This window comes from Oncorhynchus mykiss, chromosome 13, assembly GCF_013265735.2.
Source record: "Oncorhynchus mykiss isolate Arlee chromosome 13, USDA_OmykA_1.1, whole genome shotgun sequence".
NCBI classification, from domain to species: domain Eukaryota; kingdom Metazoa; phylum Chordata; class Actinopteri; order Salmoniformes; family Salmonidae; genus Oncorhynchus; species Oncorhynchus mykiss.
The window spans coordinates 2,942,088-2,962,349 of record NC_048577.1 but is presented as its reverse complement, the minus strand read 5'-3'; the positions used below and the strand labels follow the sequence as shown (position 1 = coordinate 2,962,349).

At 42.9% G+C, this 20,262-nt stretch overlaps 1 protein-coding gene across 6 annotated transcripts in view; it reads left to right on the top strand.

The window, feature by feature from the left end:
* LOC110514903 (zinc finger protein 345) overlaps window positions 1–20,262 on the top strand; it is a 25,700-nt gene extending 5,438 nt beyond the window's left edge. For 3 of the 6 annotated variants that reach the window (XM_036942193.1, XM_036942191.1, XM_036942192.1), the window contains exons 5-10: window positions 7–201; window positions 14,309–14,485; window positions 16,147–16,386; window positions 17,157–17,366; window positions 17,451–17,666; window positions 17,827–20,262. In XM_036942193.1, coding sequence (XP_036798088.1) covers window positions 7–201; window positions 14,309–14,485; window positions 16,147–16,386; window positions 17,157–17,366; window positions 17,451–17,666; window positions 17,827–18,794 — 2,006 coding nt within the window. In that variant the 3' untranslated portion in view covers window positions 18,795–20,262. The remainder of the gene's footprint in view (window positions 1–6; window positions 202–14,308; window positions 14,486–16,146; window positions 16,387–17,156; window positions 17,367–17,450; window positions 17,667–17,826) is intronic. The other 3 variants (XM_036942195.1, XM_036942194.1, XM_036942196.1) reach the window with 3 other exon arrangements.

The window sequence follows — 20,262 nt, the reverse complement described above, 5'->3', positions numbered from 1 at the left end:
TTATAGAAACAGGAGAGGGTGCCAGCTCAGACAAAGAGAGACCGTTCCTCTGCTCCCAGTGTGGTAAGCGGTTCACTGCACCAAGCAGCCTGAAGACTCACATGCAGAGACACAGCGGAGAGAAACCCCACCAGTGCTCCTTCTGTGGGAAGCGCTTCCTACGATCCACAGACCTGAAGAGACACCAGATGATCCACAAAGGTAAGAGAGACACCCAAACACCCGACGTCGCTCCTCTCTCACCCGGCGTCGCTCCTCTCTCACCCGGCGTCGCTCCTCTCTCACCCGGCGTCGCTCCTCTCACCCGACGTCGCTCCTCACACCCGACGTCGCTCCTCACACACCCGACGTCGCTCCTCACACACCCGGCGTCGCTCCTCACACACATCTCTCTGTTGGAACACTGTCAATCAGCGTGTCCACACCAGTGCACCTGTTTATCAGTTAAATAAGTTGATCTATACGGTGTAGGTTCATTCCCATGTTAAAATGACCCATGAGCACCAACGTGAAGTTCATTGGAGCGTGTCAAATTGTGTGTCAAATGAAAGCAGAGAGTCTATATTTTGAAGAAATTAAGGCATACATACATTTTAACCATTTTCCATCCCCCAAAAAATGTGAATAAGCTTATTGGATGGACAAGAGTTCCTAAATAACATCTACCAGACAAAGTCTTATTGGATGGACAAGAGTTCCTAAATAACATCTACCAGACAAAGTCTTATTGGATGGACAAGAGTTCCTAAATAACATCTACCAGAAAAAGTCTTATTGGATGGACAAGGGTTCCTAAATAACATCTACCAGAAAAAGTCTTATTGGATGGACAAGGGTTCCTAAATAACATCTACCAGAAAAAGTCTTATTGGATGGACAAGGGTTCCTAAATAAACATCTACCAGAAAAAGGCTTAGAAGAAATAGATCGAAACACAATAATATTGAAGTAAAAACCCAACTAATATCAATTCTTATATTTAGTTTTTGGATACATTTTACTGAATCGTTGCCTCGTTACTAAAAACCACATATCTTTAAGATATTTCCTAATGTCTCTCCCTCCATAAGGAGGATAATGAAAGTTCACAAATGTAACAAGTAAATGTAGACCTACCAATTTAGCTATAGTGTTTTTACTGATATCAAATTTGTTTATGAATTCGAAATTCTTTAACCCCCCCCCCCCCCCCCCCCCCAAAAAAAAAAAAAAAAAATCGGTAACAGAATTTCTGCAATTGAATAGACTATAATAGTTACAAACCTCAGTTGGGTCACAAATCAATCAATTAAATGTATTTATAAAGCCCTTCGTACATCAGCTGATGTCACAAAGTGCTGTACAGAAACCCAGCCTAAAACCCCAAACAGCAAGCAATGCAGGTGCAGAAGCACAGTGGCTAGGAAAAACTCCCTAGAAAGGCCAGAACCTAGAGAGGAACCAGGCTATGAGGGCACAGCCTCTTCTGGCTGTGCCGGGTGGAGATTATAACAGAACATGGCCAAGATGTTCAAATGTTCATAAATGACCAGCATGGTCAGATAATAATAATAATAATAATAATAATAATAATAATAATAATAATAATCACAGTGGTTGTCGAGGGTGCAACAGGTTAGCACCTCAGGAGTAAATGTCAGTTGGCTTTTCATAGCCGATCATTAAGAGTATCTCTACCGCTCCTGATGTCTCTAGAGAGTTGAAAACAGAAGGTCTGGGACAAAGTAGCACGTCCCGTGAACAGGTCAGGGTTCGGTAGCCGCAGGCAGAACAGTTGAAACTGGAGCAGAAGCACGACCAGGTGTACTGGGGACAGCAAGGAGTCATCAGACCAGGTAGTCCTGAGGCATGGTCCTAGGGCTTTGGTCCTCCGAGAGAGAGACAGAGAAAAAGAGACAGAGAATTAGAGAGAGCTTACTTAAATTCACACAGGACACCGGATAAGACAGGAAAAATATTCCAGATTTAACAGACTGACCCTAGCCCCCCAACACATAAACTATTGCAGCATAAATACTGGAGGCTGAGACGGGAGGGGTCGGGAAACACTGTGGCCCCGTCCGACGATACACCCGGACAGGGCCAAACAGGAAGGATATAACCCCACCCACTTTGCCAAAGCACAGCCCCCACACGACTAGAGGGATATCTTCAACCACCAACTTACTATCCTGAGACAAGGCCGAGTATAGCCCACGAAGATCTCCCCCACGGCACAAACCCGAGTGGGGGCGCCAACCTGGACAGGAAGATCACGTCAGTGACTCAATCCTTGAAACGGTATTGATATGTTCGTCAAAAGAGAGATCAGGGTCCAGAGTAACGTGAGGTCCTTCAGTTTTATTTGAGATGACTGTACAACCATCAAGATGAATTGTCAGATTCAACAGAAGATCTCATTGTTTCTTGTGACCAAGAACTAGAATCTCTGTTTTGTCCGAGCTTAAAACTAGTAAATTTGTCACCATCCACTTCCTTATGTCTGAAACGCAGGCTTCCAGGGAGGGCAATTTTGGGGCTTCATCGTGTTTAATCAAAATGTACAGCTGTGTGTCGTCCACATAGCAGTGAAAGTTAACATTATTTCCGAATGACATCATCAAGAGGTGAAATATAAAGTGAAAACAATAGTGGTCCTAAAACGGAGCCTTGAGGAATACCAACATTTACAATTGATTTGTCATAGGAGAAACCATCTACAGAGACAAACTGATATCTTTCCGACAGATAAGATCTAAACCAGGCCAGAACTTGTCCGTGTAGACCAATTTGGGTTTCCAATCTCTCCAAAAGAATGTGGTGATCGATGGTATCAAAAGCAGCGCTAAGGTCTAGGAGCACGAGGACAGATGCAGAGCCTCGGTCTGACACCATTAAAAAGTAATTTACCACCTTCACAAGTACAGTCTCAGTGCTATGATGGGGTCTAAAACCAGACTGAAGCGTTTCGTATACATTGTTTGTCTTCAGGAAGGCAGTGAGTTGCTGCTCAACAGCTTTTTAATTTTTCTTTGAGAGGAATGGGAGATTCGATATAGGCAGATAGTTTTTTATATATTCTGGGTCAAGGTTTGGCTTTTTCAAGAGAGGCTTTATTACTGCCACTTCCAGTAGGTTTGGTACACATCCGGTGGATAGGGAGCCGTTTATTATATTCAACATAGGAGGGCCAAGCACAGGAAGCAGCTCTTTCAGTAGTTTAGTTGGAATAGGGTCCAGTATGCAGCTTGAAGGTTTAGAGGCCAATACTATTTTCATCAATGTGTCAAGAGATATTAAACAACGTGAGTGTGTCCCTTGATCCTAGGTCCTGGCAGTGTTGTGTAGACTCAGGACAACTGAGTTTTGGAGAAATACACAGATTTAAAGAGGAGTCCTTAATTTCCTTTCTAATGATACTGATCTTTTTTGTCAAAGAAGTTCATGAATTTATCACTGCTGAAGTGAAAGCCATCCTCTCTTGGGGAATGCTTCTTTTTAGTTAGCTTTGCGACAGTATCAAAAATCTATTTTGGATTGTTCTTATTTTCCTCAATTAAATTGGAAAAATAGGATGATCGAGCAGCAGTGAGGGCTCTTCGATACTGCGCGGTACTGTCTTTCAGAGCTCGTCGGAAGACTTCCAGTTTGGTGTGGCGCCATTTCCGTTCCAATTCTAGGAAACTTTGTGTTGTCTGAGAATTTATAGCACAGCTTTTGATGATCATTGGTTGGGATCTGAGCAGATTATTTGTTGCGATTGCAAACATAATAAAATGGTGGTCCGATAGTCCAGGATTATGATCCACAATATTTATTCCACGGGATGAAACTAAATCCAGAACATGACAATGACATTGAGTAGGTCCGGAGACATGTTGGACAAAACCCACTGAGTCGATGATGGCTCCGAAAGCCTTTTGGAGTGGGTCTGTGGACTTTTCCATGCGAAAATTAAAGTCACCAAAAATATGACTATTTTCATGTTAATGTTACTACTTAGCTTCGGCTGGTGGAGGTCCTGTAGAACCACGTCCAGAGAAAGCATCATGTTAATGTTACTACTTAGCTTCGGCTGGTGGAGGTCCTGTAGAACCACGTCCAGAGAAAGCATCATGTTAATGTTACTACTTAGCTTCGGCTGGTGGAGGTCCTGTAGAATCACGTCCAGAGAAAGCATCATGTTAATGTTACTACTTAGCTTCGGCTGGTGGAGGTCCTGTAGAATCACGTCCAGAGAAAGCGTCCGGGTGAAAAAGTTGAATGAAAAAAGTCGAGCGAGGGGGGGAAAAAATATATATAAAGCGATAATTAGAAAGTAAAAACCATAAAGTTAGCAGGTAGCAAAGTAAGTTTAGCAACAAACCACACATAATCACGTAAACAAGTCTACAAGTTGTGACTGGAAATGACAACCAAAAGATACAAGGAAGTGGTCGTTTTGGTGCTCTGTAAGATAGTGTCGGTGCTCTGTAAGGTCGTGTCGGTGCTCTGTAAGGTCGTGTCGGTGCTCTGTAAGGTCGTGTTGGTGCTCTGTAAGGTAGTGTTGGTGCTCTGTAAGGTAGTGTTGGTGCTCTGTAAGGTAGTGTTGGTGCTCTGTACATCATACCAGCTACTGTCCTCCCTTCCACTGACTGTTATGTTCAGCTCATAGTGTCTCCTGTTACTGTCCTCTCTTCCACTGACATACTGTTATGTTCAGGAAGGGAGGACAGTAGCAGAAGACACAATGAGCTGAACACAGAGTAGAGTACAGTCCTGTACTGTGGATTATAGTACCATACAGTCCTGTGGAGTATAGTTCAGTATAGTACCATACAGTCCTGTACTGTGGAGTATAGTACCATACAGTCCTGTACTGTGGAGTATAGTTCAGTATAGTACCATACAGTCCTGTACTGTGGAGTATAGTTCCATACAGTCCTGTACTGTGGAGTATAGTTCCATACAGTCCTGTACTGTGGAGTATAGTTCCATACAGTCCTGTACTGTGGAGTATAGTTCAGTATAGTACCATACAGTCCTGTACTGTGGAGTGGAGTTCAGTATAGTACCATACAGTCCTGTACTGTGGAGTATAGTTCAGTATAGTACCATACAGTCCTGTACTGTGGAATATAGTTCAGTATAGTATCATACAGTCCTGTACTGTGGAGTGGAGTTCAGTATAGTACCATACAGTCCTGTGGAGTATAGTTCAGTATAGTACCATACAGTCCTGTGGAGTATAGTTCAGTATAGTACCATATAGTCCTGTGGAGTATAGTTCAGTATAGTACCATACAGTCCTGTACTGTGGAATATAGTTCAGTATAGTATCATACAGTCCTGTACTGTGGAGTGTAGTTCAGTATAGTACCATACAGTCCTGTACTGTGGAGTATAGTTCAGTATAGTACCATACAGTCCTGTACTGTGGAATATAGTTCAGTATAGTATCATACAGTCCTGTACTGTGGAGTGGAGTTCAGTATAGTACCATACAGTCCTGTGGAGTATAGTTCAGTATAGTACCATACAGTCCTGTACTGTGGAGTGTAGTTCAGTATAGTACCATATAGTCCTGTGGAGTATAGTTCAGTATAGTACCATACAGTCCTGTGGAGTATAGTTCAGTATAGTACCATATAGTCCTGTGGAGTATAGTTCAGTATAGTACCATACAGTCCTGTACTGTGGAGTGTAGTTCAGTATAGTACCATACAGTCCTGTGGAGTATAGTTCAGTATAGTACCATACAGTCCTGTACTGTGGAGTGTAGTTCAGTATAGTACCATATAGTCCTGTACTGTGGAGTATAGTACCATACAGTCCTGTACTGTGGAGTATAGTTCAGTATAGTACCATACAGTCCTGTACTGTGGAGTATAGTTCAGTATAGTACCATACAGTCCTGTGGATTATAGTTCAGTATAGTACCATATAGTCCTGTACTGTGGATTATAGTACCATACAGTCCTGTACTGTGGATTATAGTACCATACAGTCCTGTACTGTGGGTAATAGTACCATACAGTCCTGTACTGTGGATTATAGTTCAGTATAGTACCATACAGTCCTGTACTGTGGATTATAGTTCAGTATAGTACAATACAGTCCTGTACTGTGGATTATAGTTCAGTATAGTACCATACAGTCCTGTGGATTATAGTTCAGTATAGTACCATAGTCCTGTACTGTGGAGTATAGTTCATTATAGTACCATACAGTCCTGTACTGTGGATTATAGTTCAGTATAGTACAATACAGTCCTGTACTGTGGATTATAGTTCAGTATAGTACCATACAGTCCTGTGGATTATAGTTCAGTATAGTACCATAGTCCTGTACTGTGGAGTATAGTTCAGTATAGTACCATACAGTCCTGTACTGTGGAATATAGTTCAGTATAGTACCATACAGTCCTGTACTGTGGAGTATAGTACCATACAGTCCTGTACTGTGGAATATAGTACCATACAGTCCTGTACTGTGGAGTATAGTACCATACAGTCCTGTACTGTGGAATATAGTACCATACAGTCCTGTACTGTGGAGTATAGTACCATACAGTCCTGTACTGTGGAGTATAGTTCAGTATAGTACCATACAGTCCTGTACTGTGGAGTATAGTACCATACAGTCCTGTACTGTGGAGTATAGTACCATACAGTCCTGTACTGTGGAGTATAGTTCAGTATAGTACCATACAGTCCTGTGGATTATAGTTCAGTATAGTACCATACAGTCCTGTACTGTGGAATATAGTTCAGTATAGTACCATACAGTCCTGTACTGTGGAGTATAGTACCATACAGTCCTGTACTGTGGAATATAGTACCATACAGTCCTGTACTGTGGAGTATAGTACCATACAGTCCTGTACTGTGGAATATAGTACCATACAGTCCTGTACTGTGGAGTATAGTACCATACAGTCCTGTACTGTGGAGTATAGTTCAGTATAGTACCATACAGTCCTGTACTGTGGAGTATAGTACCATACAGTCCTGTACTGTGGGTAATAGTACCATACAGTCCTGTACTGTGGAGTATAGTTCAGTATAGTACCATACAGTCCTGTACTGTGGAGTATAGTACCATACAGTCCTGTACTGTGGATTATAGTTCAGTATAGTACCATACAGTCCTGTGGAGTATAGTTCAGTATAGTACCATACAGTCCTGTACTGTGGAGTATAGTTCAGTATAGTACCATACAGTCCTGTACTGTGGAGTATAGTTCAGTATAGTACCATACAGTCCTGTGGAGTATAGTTCAGTATAGTACCATACAGTCCTGTACTGTGGAGTATAGTTCAGTATAGTACCATACAGTCCTGTACTGTGGAGTATAGTTCAGTATAGTACCATACAGTCCTGTACTGTGGAGTATAGTTCAGTATAGTACCATACAGTCCTGTACTGTGGAGTATAGTTCATTATAGTACCATACAGTCCTGTACTGTGGAATATAGTTCAGTATAGTACCATAGTCCTGTACTGTGGAGTATAGTTCATTATATCACCATACAGTCCTGTACTGTGGAATATAGTTCAGTATAGTACCATACAGTCCTGTACTGTGGAGTATAGTACCATACAGTCCTGTACTGTGGAATATAGTACCATACAGTCCTGTACTGTGGAGTATAGTACCATACAGTCCTGTACTGTGGAATATAGTACCATACAGTCCTGTACTGTGGAGTATAGTACCATACAGTCCTGTACTGTGGAGTATAGTTCAGTATAGTACCATACAGTCCTGTACTGTGGAGTATAGTACCATACAGTCCTGTACTGTGGAGTATAGTTCATTATAGTACCATACAGTCCTGTACTGTGGAATATAGTTCAGTATAGTACCATACAGTCCTGTACTGTGGAGTATAGTACCATACAGTCCTGTACTGTGGAATATAGTACCATACAGTCCTGTACTGTGGAGTATAGTACCATACAGTCCTGTACTGTGGAATATAGTACCATACAGTCCTGTACTGTGGAGTATAGTACCATACAGTCCTGTACTGTGGAGTATAGTTCAGTATAGTACCATACAGTCCTGTACTGTGGAGTATAGTACCATACAGTCCTGTACTGTGGAGTATAGTTCAGTATAGTACCATACAGTCCTGTACTGTGGAGTGTAGTTCAGTATAGTACCATACAGTCCTGTACTGTGGAGTATAGTTCATTATAGTACCATACAGTCCTGTACTGTGGAGTATAGTACCATACAGTCCTGTACTGTGGAGTATAGCTCAGTATAGTGTCATACAGTCCTGTACTGTGGAGTATAGTTCAGTATAGTACCATACAGTCCTGTACTGTGGAGTATAGTTCAGTATAGTACCATACAGTCCTGTACTGTGGAGTATAGTTCAGTATAGTACCATACAGTCTTGTACTGTGGAGTATAGTACCATACAGTCCTGTACTGTGGATTATAGTTCAGTATAGTACCATACAGTCCTGTACTGTGGAGTATAGTACCATACAGTCCTGTACTGTGGAGTATAGTTCAGTATAGTACCATACAGTCCTGTACTGTGGATTATAGTTCAGTATAGTACCATACAGTCCTGTACTGTGGAATATAGTTCAGTATAGTACCATACAGTCCTGTACTGTGGAATATAGTACCATACAGTCCTGTACTGTGGAATATAGTTCAGTATAGTACCATACAGTCCTGTGGAGTATAGCTCAGTATAGTACCATACTGTACTGTGGAATATAGTACACAGTAGAGCACACAAGAGTTGAGTATATTGAACTGTGCTGAACTATACTCTACTGTGCCAAACGTTACTATACTAATCTATTCTGTACTGTACTCTACTGAACTGTACTGTACTGTACTGTACTCTACTCTACTCTACTGTACTGTACTGAACTCTACTGTACTGAACTCTACTATACTGTACTGAACTCTACTGTACTGAACTCTACTATACTGTACTCCACTGAACTCTACTGAACTGTACTGTACTGTACTGAAATCTACTGAACTGTACTGTACTCCTGTACTGTACTGCACTCTAATCTACTGTACTCTACTGAAATCTACTGTACTGTACTGAAATCTACTGCATTGAACCCTACTGAAATCTACTATACTGATCTCTACTATACTACACTGAAATCTACTGTACTCTACTGAACTGTACTGTACTCTACTGAAATATACTGTACTCTACTGAACTGTACTGTACTCTACTGAACTCTACTGTACTCTACTGAACTGTACTGTACTCTACTGAACTGTACTCTACTGAAATCTACTATACTGTACTCTACTGAACTCTAGAATACTGTACTCTACTGAAATCTACTGTACTGAACTCTACTGAAATGTACTATACACTACTTAAATCTACTGAACTCTTCTCTACTGTACTCTACTGAACTGTACTGTACTCTACTGAAATCTACTAGACTGTACTGTGCTGTACTCTACTCTACTGTACTGTATTGAAATCTACTCTACTATACTGTACTCTACTGAACTCTTCTCTACTGTACTCTACTCTACTGAAATCTACTATACTGTACTCTACTGAACTGAACTCTACTGTTCTGTACTGAACTCTTCTCTACAATACTGTACTGAACTTTACTATACTGTACTCTACTCTACTGAACTCTACTATACTGTACTGAACTTTACTATACTCTACTGAACTCTACTGTGCTTTGATATCCAAACTTGTAAAACATTTGTGCAGATTTCGCTTCGGATGAACCAAATGTGGTTTTGCTGCGGAGCAGATTTAAATAATTGCCTGTGTGTAGAATAATACCCACATATGTAGAGGAGGATGTTGGATAATAATACCCACATATGTAGAGGAGGATGTTGGATAATAATACCCACATATGTAGAGGAGGATGTTGGATAATAATACCCACATATGTAGAGGAGGATGTTGGATACCCACATATGTAGAGGAGGATGTTGGATAATAATACCCACATATGTAGAGGAGGATGTTTGATAATAATACCCACATATGTAGAGGAGGATGTTGGATAATAATACCCACATATGTAGAGGAGGATGTTGGATACCCACATATGTAGAGGAGGATGTTGGATAATAATACCCACATATGTAGAGGAAGATGTTGGATACCCACATATGTAGATGAGGATGTTTGATAATAATACCCACATATGTAGAGGAGGATGTTTGATAATAATACCCACATATGTAGAGGAGGATGTTGGATAATAATACCCACATATGTAGGGGAGGATGTTTGATAATAATACCCACATATGTAGAGGAGGATGTTGGATAATAATACCCACATATGTAGAGGAGGATGTTGGATACCCACATATGTAGAGGAGGATGTTGGATAATAATACCCACATATGTAGAGGAGGATGTTGGATAATAATACCCACATATGTAGAGGAGGATGTTGGATAATAATACCCACATATGTAGAGGAGGATGTTGGATACCCACATATGTAGAGGAGGATGTTGGATACCCACATATGTAGAGGAGGATGTTGGATACCCACATATGTAGAGGAGGATGTTGGATACCCACATATGTTGAGGAGGATGTTGGATAATAATACCCACATATGTAGAGGAGGATGTTGGATACCCACATATGTAGAGGAGGATGTTGGATAATAATACCCACATATGTAGAGGAGGATGTTGGATACCCACATATGTAGAGGAGGATGTTGGATACCCACATATGTAGAGGAGGATGTTGGATACCCACATATGTAGAGGAGGATGTTGTTGGATAATAATACCCACATATGTAGAGGAGGATGTTGGATACCCACATATGTAGAGGAGGATGTTGGATAATAATACCCACATATGTAGAGGAGGATGTTGGATAATAATACCCACATATGTAGAGGAGGATGTTGGATACCCACATATGTAGTGGAGGATGTTGGATAATAATAACCACATATGTAGAGGAGGATGTTGGATACCCACATATGTAGAGGAGGATGTTGGATAATAATACCCACATATGTAGAGGATGATGTTGGATACCCACATATGTAGTGGAGGATGTTGGATAATAATACCCACATATGTAGAGGAGGATGTTGGATACCCACATATGTAGAGGAGGATGTTGGATAATAATACCCACATATGTAGAGGAGGATGTTGGATACCCACATATGTAGAGGAGGATGTTGTTGGATAATAATACCCACATATGTAGAGGAGGATGTTGTTGGATAATAATACCCACATATGTAGAGGAGGATGTTGGATACCCACATATGTAGATGAGGATGTTGGATAATAATACCCACATATGTAGAGGAGGATGTTGGATACCCACATATGTAGAGGAGGATGTTGGATACCCACATATGTAGAGGAGGATGTTTGATAATAATACCCACATATGTAGAGGAGGATGTTGGATAATAATACCCACATATGTAGAGGAGGATGTTGGATACCCACATATGTAGAGGAGGATGTTGGATAATAATACCCACATATGTAGAGGAGGATGTTGGATACCCACATATGTAGAGGAGGATGTTTGATAATAATACCCACATATGTAGAGGAGGATGTTTGATAATAATACCCACATATGTAGAGGAGGATGTTGGATAATAATACCCACATATGTAGAGGAGGATGTTTGATAATAATACCCACATATGTAGAGGAGGATGTTGGATACCCACATATGTAGAGGAGGATGTTGGATAATAATACCCACATATGTAGAGGAGGATGTTGGATAATAATACCCACATATGTAGAGGAGGATGTTGGATAATAATACCCACATATGTAGAGGAGGATGTTGGATAATAATACCCACATATGTAGAGGAGGATGTTGGATACCCACATATGTAGAGGAGGATGTTGGATACCCACATATGTAGAGGAGGATGTTGGATACCCACATATGTAGAGGAGGATGTTGGATAATAATACCCACATATGTAGAGGAGGATGTTGGATACCCACATATGTAGAGGAGGATGTTGGATAATAATACCCACATATGTAGAGGAGGATGTTGGATACCCACATATGTAGAGGAGGATGTTGGATACCCACATATGTAGAGGAGGATGTTGGATACCCACTTATGTAGAGGAGGATGTTGTTGGATAATAATACCCACATATGTAGAGGAGGATGTTGGATACCCACATATGTAGAGGAGGATGTTGGATACCCACATATGTAGAGGAGGATGTTGGATCATAATACCCACATATGTAGAGGAGGATGTTGGATACCTACATATGTAGAGGAGGATGTTGGATCATAATACCCACATATGTAGAGGAGGATGTTGGATACCCACATATGTAGAGGAGGTGTTGGATACCCACATATGTAGAGGAGGATGTTGGATCATAATACCCACATATGTAGAGGAGGATGTTGGATACCCACATATGTAGAGGAGGATGTTGGATACCCACATATGTAGAGGAGGATGTTGGATCATAATACCCACATATGTAGAGGAGGATGTTGGATACCTACATATGTAGAGGAGGATGTTGGATCATAATACCCACATATGTAGAGGAGGATGTTGGATACCCACATATGTAGAGGAGGTGTTGGATACCCACATATGTAGAGGAGGATGTTGGATCATAATACCCACATATGTAGAGGAGGATGTTGGATACCCACATATGTAGAGGAGGATGTTGGATAATAATACCCACATATGTAGAGGAGGATGTTGGATACCCACATATGTAGAGGAGGATGTTGGATACCCACATATGTAGAGGAGGATGTTGGATACCCACATATGTAGTGGAGGATGTTGGATAATAATAACCACATATGTAGAGGAGGATGTTGGATACCCACATATGTAGAGGAGGATGTTGGATAATAATACCCACATATGTAGAGGATGATGTTGGATACCCACATATGTAGTGGAGGATGTTGGATAATAATACCCACATATGTAGAGGAGGATGTTGGATACCCACATATGTAGAGGAGGATGTTGGATAATAATACCCACATATGTAGAGGAGGATGTTGGATACCCACATATGTAGAGGAGGATGTTGTTGGATAATAATACCCACATATGTAGAGGAGGATGTTGTTGGATAATAATACCCACATATGTAGATGAGGATGTTGTTGGATAATAATACCCACATATGTAGAGGAGGATGTTGGATACCCACATATGTAGAGGAGGATGTTGTTGGATAATAATACCCACATATGTAGAGGAGGATGTTGTTGGATAATAATACCCACATATGTAGATGAGGATGTTGTTGGATAATAATACCCACATATGTAGATGAGGATGTTGGATACCCACATATGTAGAGGAGGATGTTGTTGGATAATAATACCCACATATGTAGAGGAGGATGTTGTTGGATAATAATACCCACATATGTAGATGAGGATGTTGGATACCCACATATGTAGATGAGGATGTTGGATACCCACATATGTAGAGGAGGATGTTGGATACCCACATATGTAGAGGAGGATGTTGGATACCCACATATGTAGAGGAGGATGTTGGATACCCACATATGTAGAGGAGGATGTTGGATACCCACATATGCAGAGGAGGATGTTGCATTTATGTCATGCAATAAAATGCAAATTAATTACTTAAAAAATCAGGCAATGTGATTTTCTGGATTTTTGTTTTAGATTCCGTCTCTCACAGTTGAAGTGTGCGTATGATAGAAATTACAGACCTCTACATGCTTTGTAAGTAGGAAAACCTGCAAAATTGGCAGTGTATCAAATACTTGTTCTCCCCACATATGTAGAGGAGGATGTTGCATATGTACACCCTTTTTTGTAGAGATCTGTTACCGGGTGTAAATCCACTTCACTCACTTCTTTCAAGTTCAATGATTCCTGTCATAAACCGACACGCCGTTCTTTATACAGAGTCTTTAAGAAAACCAGGTCACGGAAATAAACTGAGGGAGATTTCACTGAAATTCCGCCACCAAACTCCCTCACAACTCCTACCAAACTCCATCACAACTCCTACCAAACTCCCTCACAACTCCTACCAAACTCCCTCACAGTCATTCCAGTAAATGTGTTTTTTGGGTGGGTCAAATGTTCAGTGTAAACGTAGTCCTTGTGCATAAAGTTGTATGTTTGTTAAAAATCTGTTTTTTTTGTTTTTTTTGTAGAACATACATTTTACGTACATCAAAAAATAATAATCTGTCTCCATTCAGTTAAAATGGAATTGCCCAGATATGCCTAATACTGTATGCGCTGGTGGTGCTGTTCTCTCCTTTGTGTTCTGCAGCGGTTTAACCTCTGTGACGTTGTCATTAAAGCAGTCACCTCGGACAGACCGTACCGCTGTTCGGAGTGCGGCAAGACGTTCACCTCGCCGACCAGCCTGAGGATCCACCTGAAGATCCACAGCGAAGACAAACCACACCAGTGTTCCGTCTGCGGGAAGCGTTTCCTGTGGCTGTGTGTTCTGAAGAGACACCAGGTGGTGCACAAAGGTGAGAGAAACATCTCTCTGCTGGAAGACATGGTCCTGTGTGGCTCGTTGGTAGAACGTGACCTTCGCAAGCCCCGGGATCGTGTTCGGAATGACAGAACGGTGCATCGTTGAATTCAACGGAAACAGTACTGTACGACCAGTTGTGATTATGATGGCTCAGAGGACAGTTACCATAGAGTGTGGTTAGAGGCTCAGAGGACAGTTACCATAGGGTGTGGTTATAGAGGCTCAGAGGACAGTTACCATAGGGTGTGGTTATAGAGGCTCAGAGGACAGTTACCATAGAGTGTGGTTAGAGGCTCAGAGGACAGTTACCATAGGGTGTGGTTATAGAGGCTCAGAGGACAGTTACCATAGGGTGTGGTTATAGAGGCTCAGAGGACAGTTACCATAGGGTGTGGTTATAGAGGCTCAGAGGACAGTTACCATAGGGTGTGCTTATGATGGCTCAGAGGACAGTTGCCATAGGGTGTGGTTATAGAGGCTCAGAGGACAGTTACTATAGGGTGTGGTTATAGAGGCTCAGAGGACAGTTACCATAGGGTGTGGTTATAGAGGCTCAGAGGACAGTTACCATAGGGTGTGGTTATAGAGGCTCAAAGGACAGTTACCATAGGGTGTGATTATGATGGCTCAGAGGACAGTTACCATGGGGTGTGGTTATAGAGGCTCAAAGGACAGTTCCCATAGGGTGTGGTTATAGAGGCTCAGAGGACAGTTACCATAGGGTGTGATTATGATGGCTCAGAGGACAGTTACCATAGGGTGTGGTTATGGAGGCTCAGAGGACAGTTACCATAGGGTGTGGTTATAGAGGCTCAGAGGACAGTTACCATAGGGTGTGGTTATAGAGGCTCAGAGGACAGTTACCATAGGGTGTGGTTATAGAGCCTCAGAGGACAGTTACCATAGGATGGAATTATAGAGGCTCAGAGGACAGTTACCATAGGATGGGATTATAGAGGCTCAGAGGACAGTTACCATAGGGTGTGGTTATAGAGGCTCAGAGGACAGTTACCATAGGGTGTGGTTATAGAGGCTCAGAGGACAGTTACCATAGGGTGTGGTTATAGAGGCTCAGAGGACAGTTACCATAGGGTGTGGTTATAGAGGCTCAGAGGACAGTTACCATAGGGTGTGGTTATAGAGGCTCAGAGGACAGTTACCTTAGGGTGTGATTATGATGGCTCAGAGGACAGTTACCATAGGGTGTGGTTATAGAGGCTCAGAGGACAGTTACCATAGGGTGTGGTTATAGAGGCTCAGAGGACAGTTACCATAGGGTGTGGTTATAGAGGCTCAGAGGACAGTTACCATAGGGTGTGGTTATAGAGGCTCAGAGGACAGTTACCATAGGGTGTGGTTATAGAGGCTCAGAGGACAGTTACCATAGGGTGTGGTTATAGAGGCTCAGAGGACAGTTACCATAGGGTGTGGTTATAGAGGCTCAGAGGACAGTTGCCATAGGGTGTGGTTATAGAGGCTCAGAGGACAGTTACCATAGGGTGTGGTTATAGAGGCTCAGAGGACAGTTACCATAGGGTGTGGTTATAGAGGCTCAGAGGACAGTTACCATAGGGTGTAAGTCTACTGTATGTGTACTTGCCGTTCTTGCTTCTGTCTCGATGTGTTCTAAACCCTGTGACTTGGTCATTGAAGCAGGAGAGAGCGCCACCTCGGACCCAGACAGCCCAGGGGATCCCGAACAGGGGCAGAAGCCGTACCCGGACCCTAAAAGACTGCACCTCTGCTCAGAGTGCGGCAAGAGGTTCACCACAGCGCCTTTACTAAAGTCTCACATGAAGTCTCACAGTGGGGAGATACACCACCAGTGCTCCGTCTGTGGGAAGTGTTTCCTGCTGTTCCAGGACCTCAAGAGACACCAGGAGATCCACAAAGGTGAGAGAGACACCAGGAGATCCACAAAGGTGAGAGAGAGACACCAGGAGATACACAAAGGTGAGAGAGAGACACCGGGAGATCCACAAAGTTGAGAGGGAGACACTGGGAGATACAAAGGTGAGAGAGACACCAGGAGATATACAAAGGTGAGAGAGAGACACCGGGAGATCCACAAAGGTGAGAGAGAGACACCGGGAGATCCACAAAGGTGAGAGAGAGACACCGGGAGATCCACACAGGTGAGAGAGAGACACCGGGAGATCCACAAAGGTGAGAGAGAGACACCGGGAGATCCACAAAGGTGAGAGAGACTCAAACACACTGATTCACTGTAGCAAAATGTTTTGCAATGGAAAGGGAAACATTTTTGTGCAAAAATTATATTGGACAAATTCAGGTTCCTTCTCCATTTTGTTCTGTTTGCTTCCATTTTTGTTCCTAGTGAATACACCCCTGAAGTCTATGCTCACACACTTGGGTCACATTCATTAGGAACCAAACAGAAACAAATGGGCCCGAAGTGGGAGGGACTATCCAATAATAATACTTGTTTTCCGTTTGCAAAACATTTTGCAACAGTAATTTGCAGTAATGAACAGGACCCTGAGATCTCTGCTGGAAGACAGGTGACTTGAAGAAACATCAAAATATCCACAGCAGTGCTTCTTTCCATAAATTAGCTGGGTATTTATATGTGTATTAGTCTGTAATAAACTGTCATTTATTGACAGTGCAGCATTTTAACCCCTGTAATGTTGTCATTGAAGGGGGCAACAACTCTGACGCAGACAGTCCAGGGGAACCAGATCCGGAGAGACCGTTCCCCTGCTCTGTGTGTGGTAAGAGGTTCACCGCAGCATTCAGGCTTAAGGCACACATGAAGATCCACAGCGGAGAGAAACCCCACCAGTGCTCCGTCTGTGGCAAGGCCTTCCTTCGACCCTACGACCTTAAAAGACACCTGTTGACCCATAAAGGTGAGAGGAACACCAGGTTGGAGTTGTGGTATCCTTATAATTTTCCTCCTGCGTTAAACCCTTCTAATGTTGTCATTGAAACAGGAGAGGGCACCAGCTCTGACCCTGACAGTCCAGGGGATCCTGACCAGGAGCTGAAGCCATATTTCTGCTCCCAGTGCGGTAAGAGGTTCACTGCAGCCAGCAGCCTGAAGACACACACAATGACGCACAGTGGAAAGAAACCCCACCAGTGCTCCGTCTGTGGGAAGTGTTTCCTGCGATACCAGGACCTGAAGAGACACCAGGTGATCCACAAAGGTAAGAGAGACCCACACACCTGAGTCATGTTTACTAGGAAACCACACTGAAGCAAACAGGCAGAAACGGGGATGGACTCCCAGATCTTTTCCAATAAGAAATGCTTTGTTTCTGCACCAATAAATTTCTCCTCTGTCTTGTAATGTTGTCATTGAAACAGGAGAGGGCGCCAGCACAGAAAAACCCCACCAGTGCTCTGTCTGCGAAGAGAGTTTCTTGAAGCTCGACGACTTGAACATTCATGTGACGATCCACACAGGAGAGAAGACCAAGCACATCTGCCAACCATGTGGGAAGACCTTCACTCTGCTGCAGGACCTAAAGACTCACCAGCGCACCCATACAGGAGAGAAACCGTACCACTGCTCCAAGTGCCCAGAGAGCTTTGGCAACCTGTTGGAGTACAGGGAGCACAAGCAGACACACAATAACAAGAAACCGTACCTTTGTGACCAATGCGGCCAGACGTTCACCCACTTCTACACCCTCAAGACCCACCGGTCAATCCACACAGGGGAGAACCTCCTCCACTGCTCCTACTGTGGGAGGGGCTTCACTCAGAAAACGTCCTTGGCGACCCACATACTGATCCACACCAAGGAAAAACCGCACCAGTGCTCTGTGTGTGGCCAACGTTTTGCCAGAAGCGAAAGCCTGAAGAAACACAAGAGGATACACATGGCAGAGGTCCGCCATCACATGTGCGAGTGCGGGAAGAGTTTCCCGGACATGAAGAGGTTGGAGGTGCACGCGAGAATGCACTACAAGAGCCTGGAAAAGAAGTACTGCTGCTCATACTGCGGGAGAATGTTCCTACGGGACGGGGATCTAAAGAGTCACCAGAGAACACACACCGGAGAGAAACCCTTTGTCTGCGCCATATGCGGGAAAAGTTTCGCCCAATCGGGGAACTTGAGAGTGCATCAGATCAAGCACACTAAAGAGAGACCGTACCCTTGTACTGTCTGTGATAAGGGGTTCACCACCTCTGGGAGTCTGAAGGTGCACATGAGACGGTTTCATACAGGGGAGAAGCCGTACGTCTGTAGCCTGTGTGGGAAAGGGTTCATTGTACCCAAAGCACTAAAGACACACCAACAGAAACATATGAAAGAGACTACCGTCTAGTTTGACGGGAGACGGGAAAAGACTGTCTTTCTGTGTGATTCCTCGCTCCACTCTCCTCTCAACTGTCATAGAGGAGAAGTTCTGAGGTCCCTCCTCTCTGACTTTATTCTCCATTTTGAGGGGGAGACGAAGAGGAATCGGGGAATGATGAATTGAGAAATAGTCGAGGCCTGCTGCTGGTTTTACCTGCTGCTCCCATTGAGGACATGTTTTTTTTCAAAATAAAAGTCCCCCCCCCCCCCCCCTTACATGCATCCATGTAATAGGTGCTCTAAATGTGCCATTAGACATCACTCACCATGACAGAATAGCTAGTGGTTAGTTTAGTGGTACTCTACAGAAACTCTGAGGTTGTATCACCAAACTAGCCACTAGCTAGCTATTCAGTCTGTAAGATACTCTACAGAAACTCTGAGGTTGTATCATCAAACTAACCACTAGCTATTCAGTCTGTAAGATACTCTACAGACACTCTGAGGTTGTATCATCAAACTAACCACTAGCTATTCAGTCTGTAAGATACAACCTCAATAACGTTTCTGTAGAATATCTTAATGTCAGATATGAATTGACAGGATGATATAATTATATATGGCATGATATGACACAATATGCATTATGACAATAATACATTTAAACCTGACATGAGGTCTCTACTCACCATGACTGGTACCTATTGGCATGATGTCTCTACTCACCATGACTGGTACCTATTGACATGATGTCTCTACTCACCATGACTGGTACCTATTGACATGATGTCTCCACTCACCATGACTGGTACCTATTGACATGATGTCTCTCTCCACTCACCATGACTGGTACCTATTGACATGATGTCTCTACTCACCATGACTGGTACCTATTGACATGATGTCTCTCTCTACTCACCATGACTGGTACCTATTGACATGAGGTCTCTACTCACCATGACTGGTACCTATTGACATGAGGTCTCTACTCACCATGACTGGTACCTATTGACATGATGTCTCTACTCACCATGACTGGTACCTATTGACATGAGGTCTCTACTCACCATGACTGGTACCTATTGACATGAGGTCTCTACTCACCATGACTGGTACCTATTGACATGAGGTCTCTACTCACCATGACTGGTACCTATTGACATGATGTCTCTACTCACCATGACTGGTACCTATTGACATGAGGTCTCTACTCACCATGACTGGTACCTATTGACATGATGTCTCTACTCACCATGACTGGTACCTATTGACATGAGGTCTCTACTCACCATGACTGGTACCTATTGACATGATGTCTCTACTCACCATGACTGGTACCTATTGACATGAGGTCTCTACTCACCATGGCTGGTACCCCTTGACTTTTTCCATGTTACAGCCTTATTCTAAAATAGATTAAACTTTTTTTTTTATAAATCTACACACAATACCCCATAATGACATCACAATACCCCATAATGACATCACAATACCTC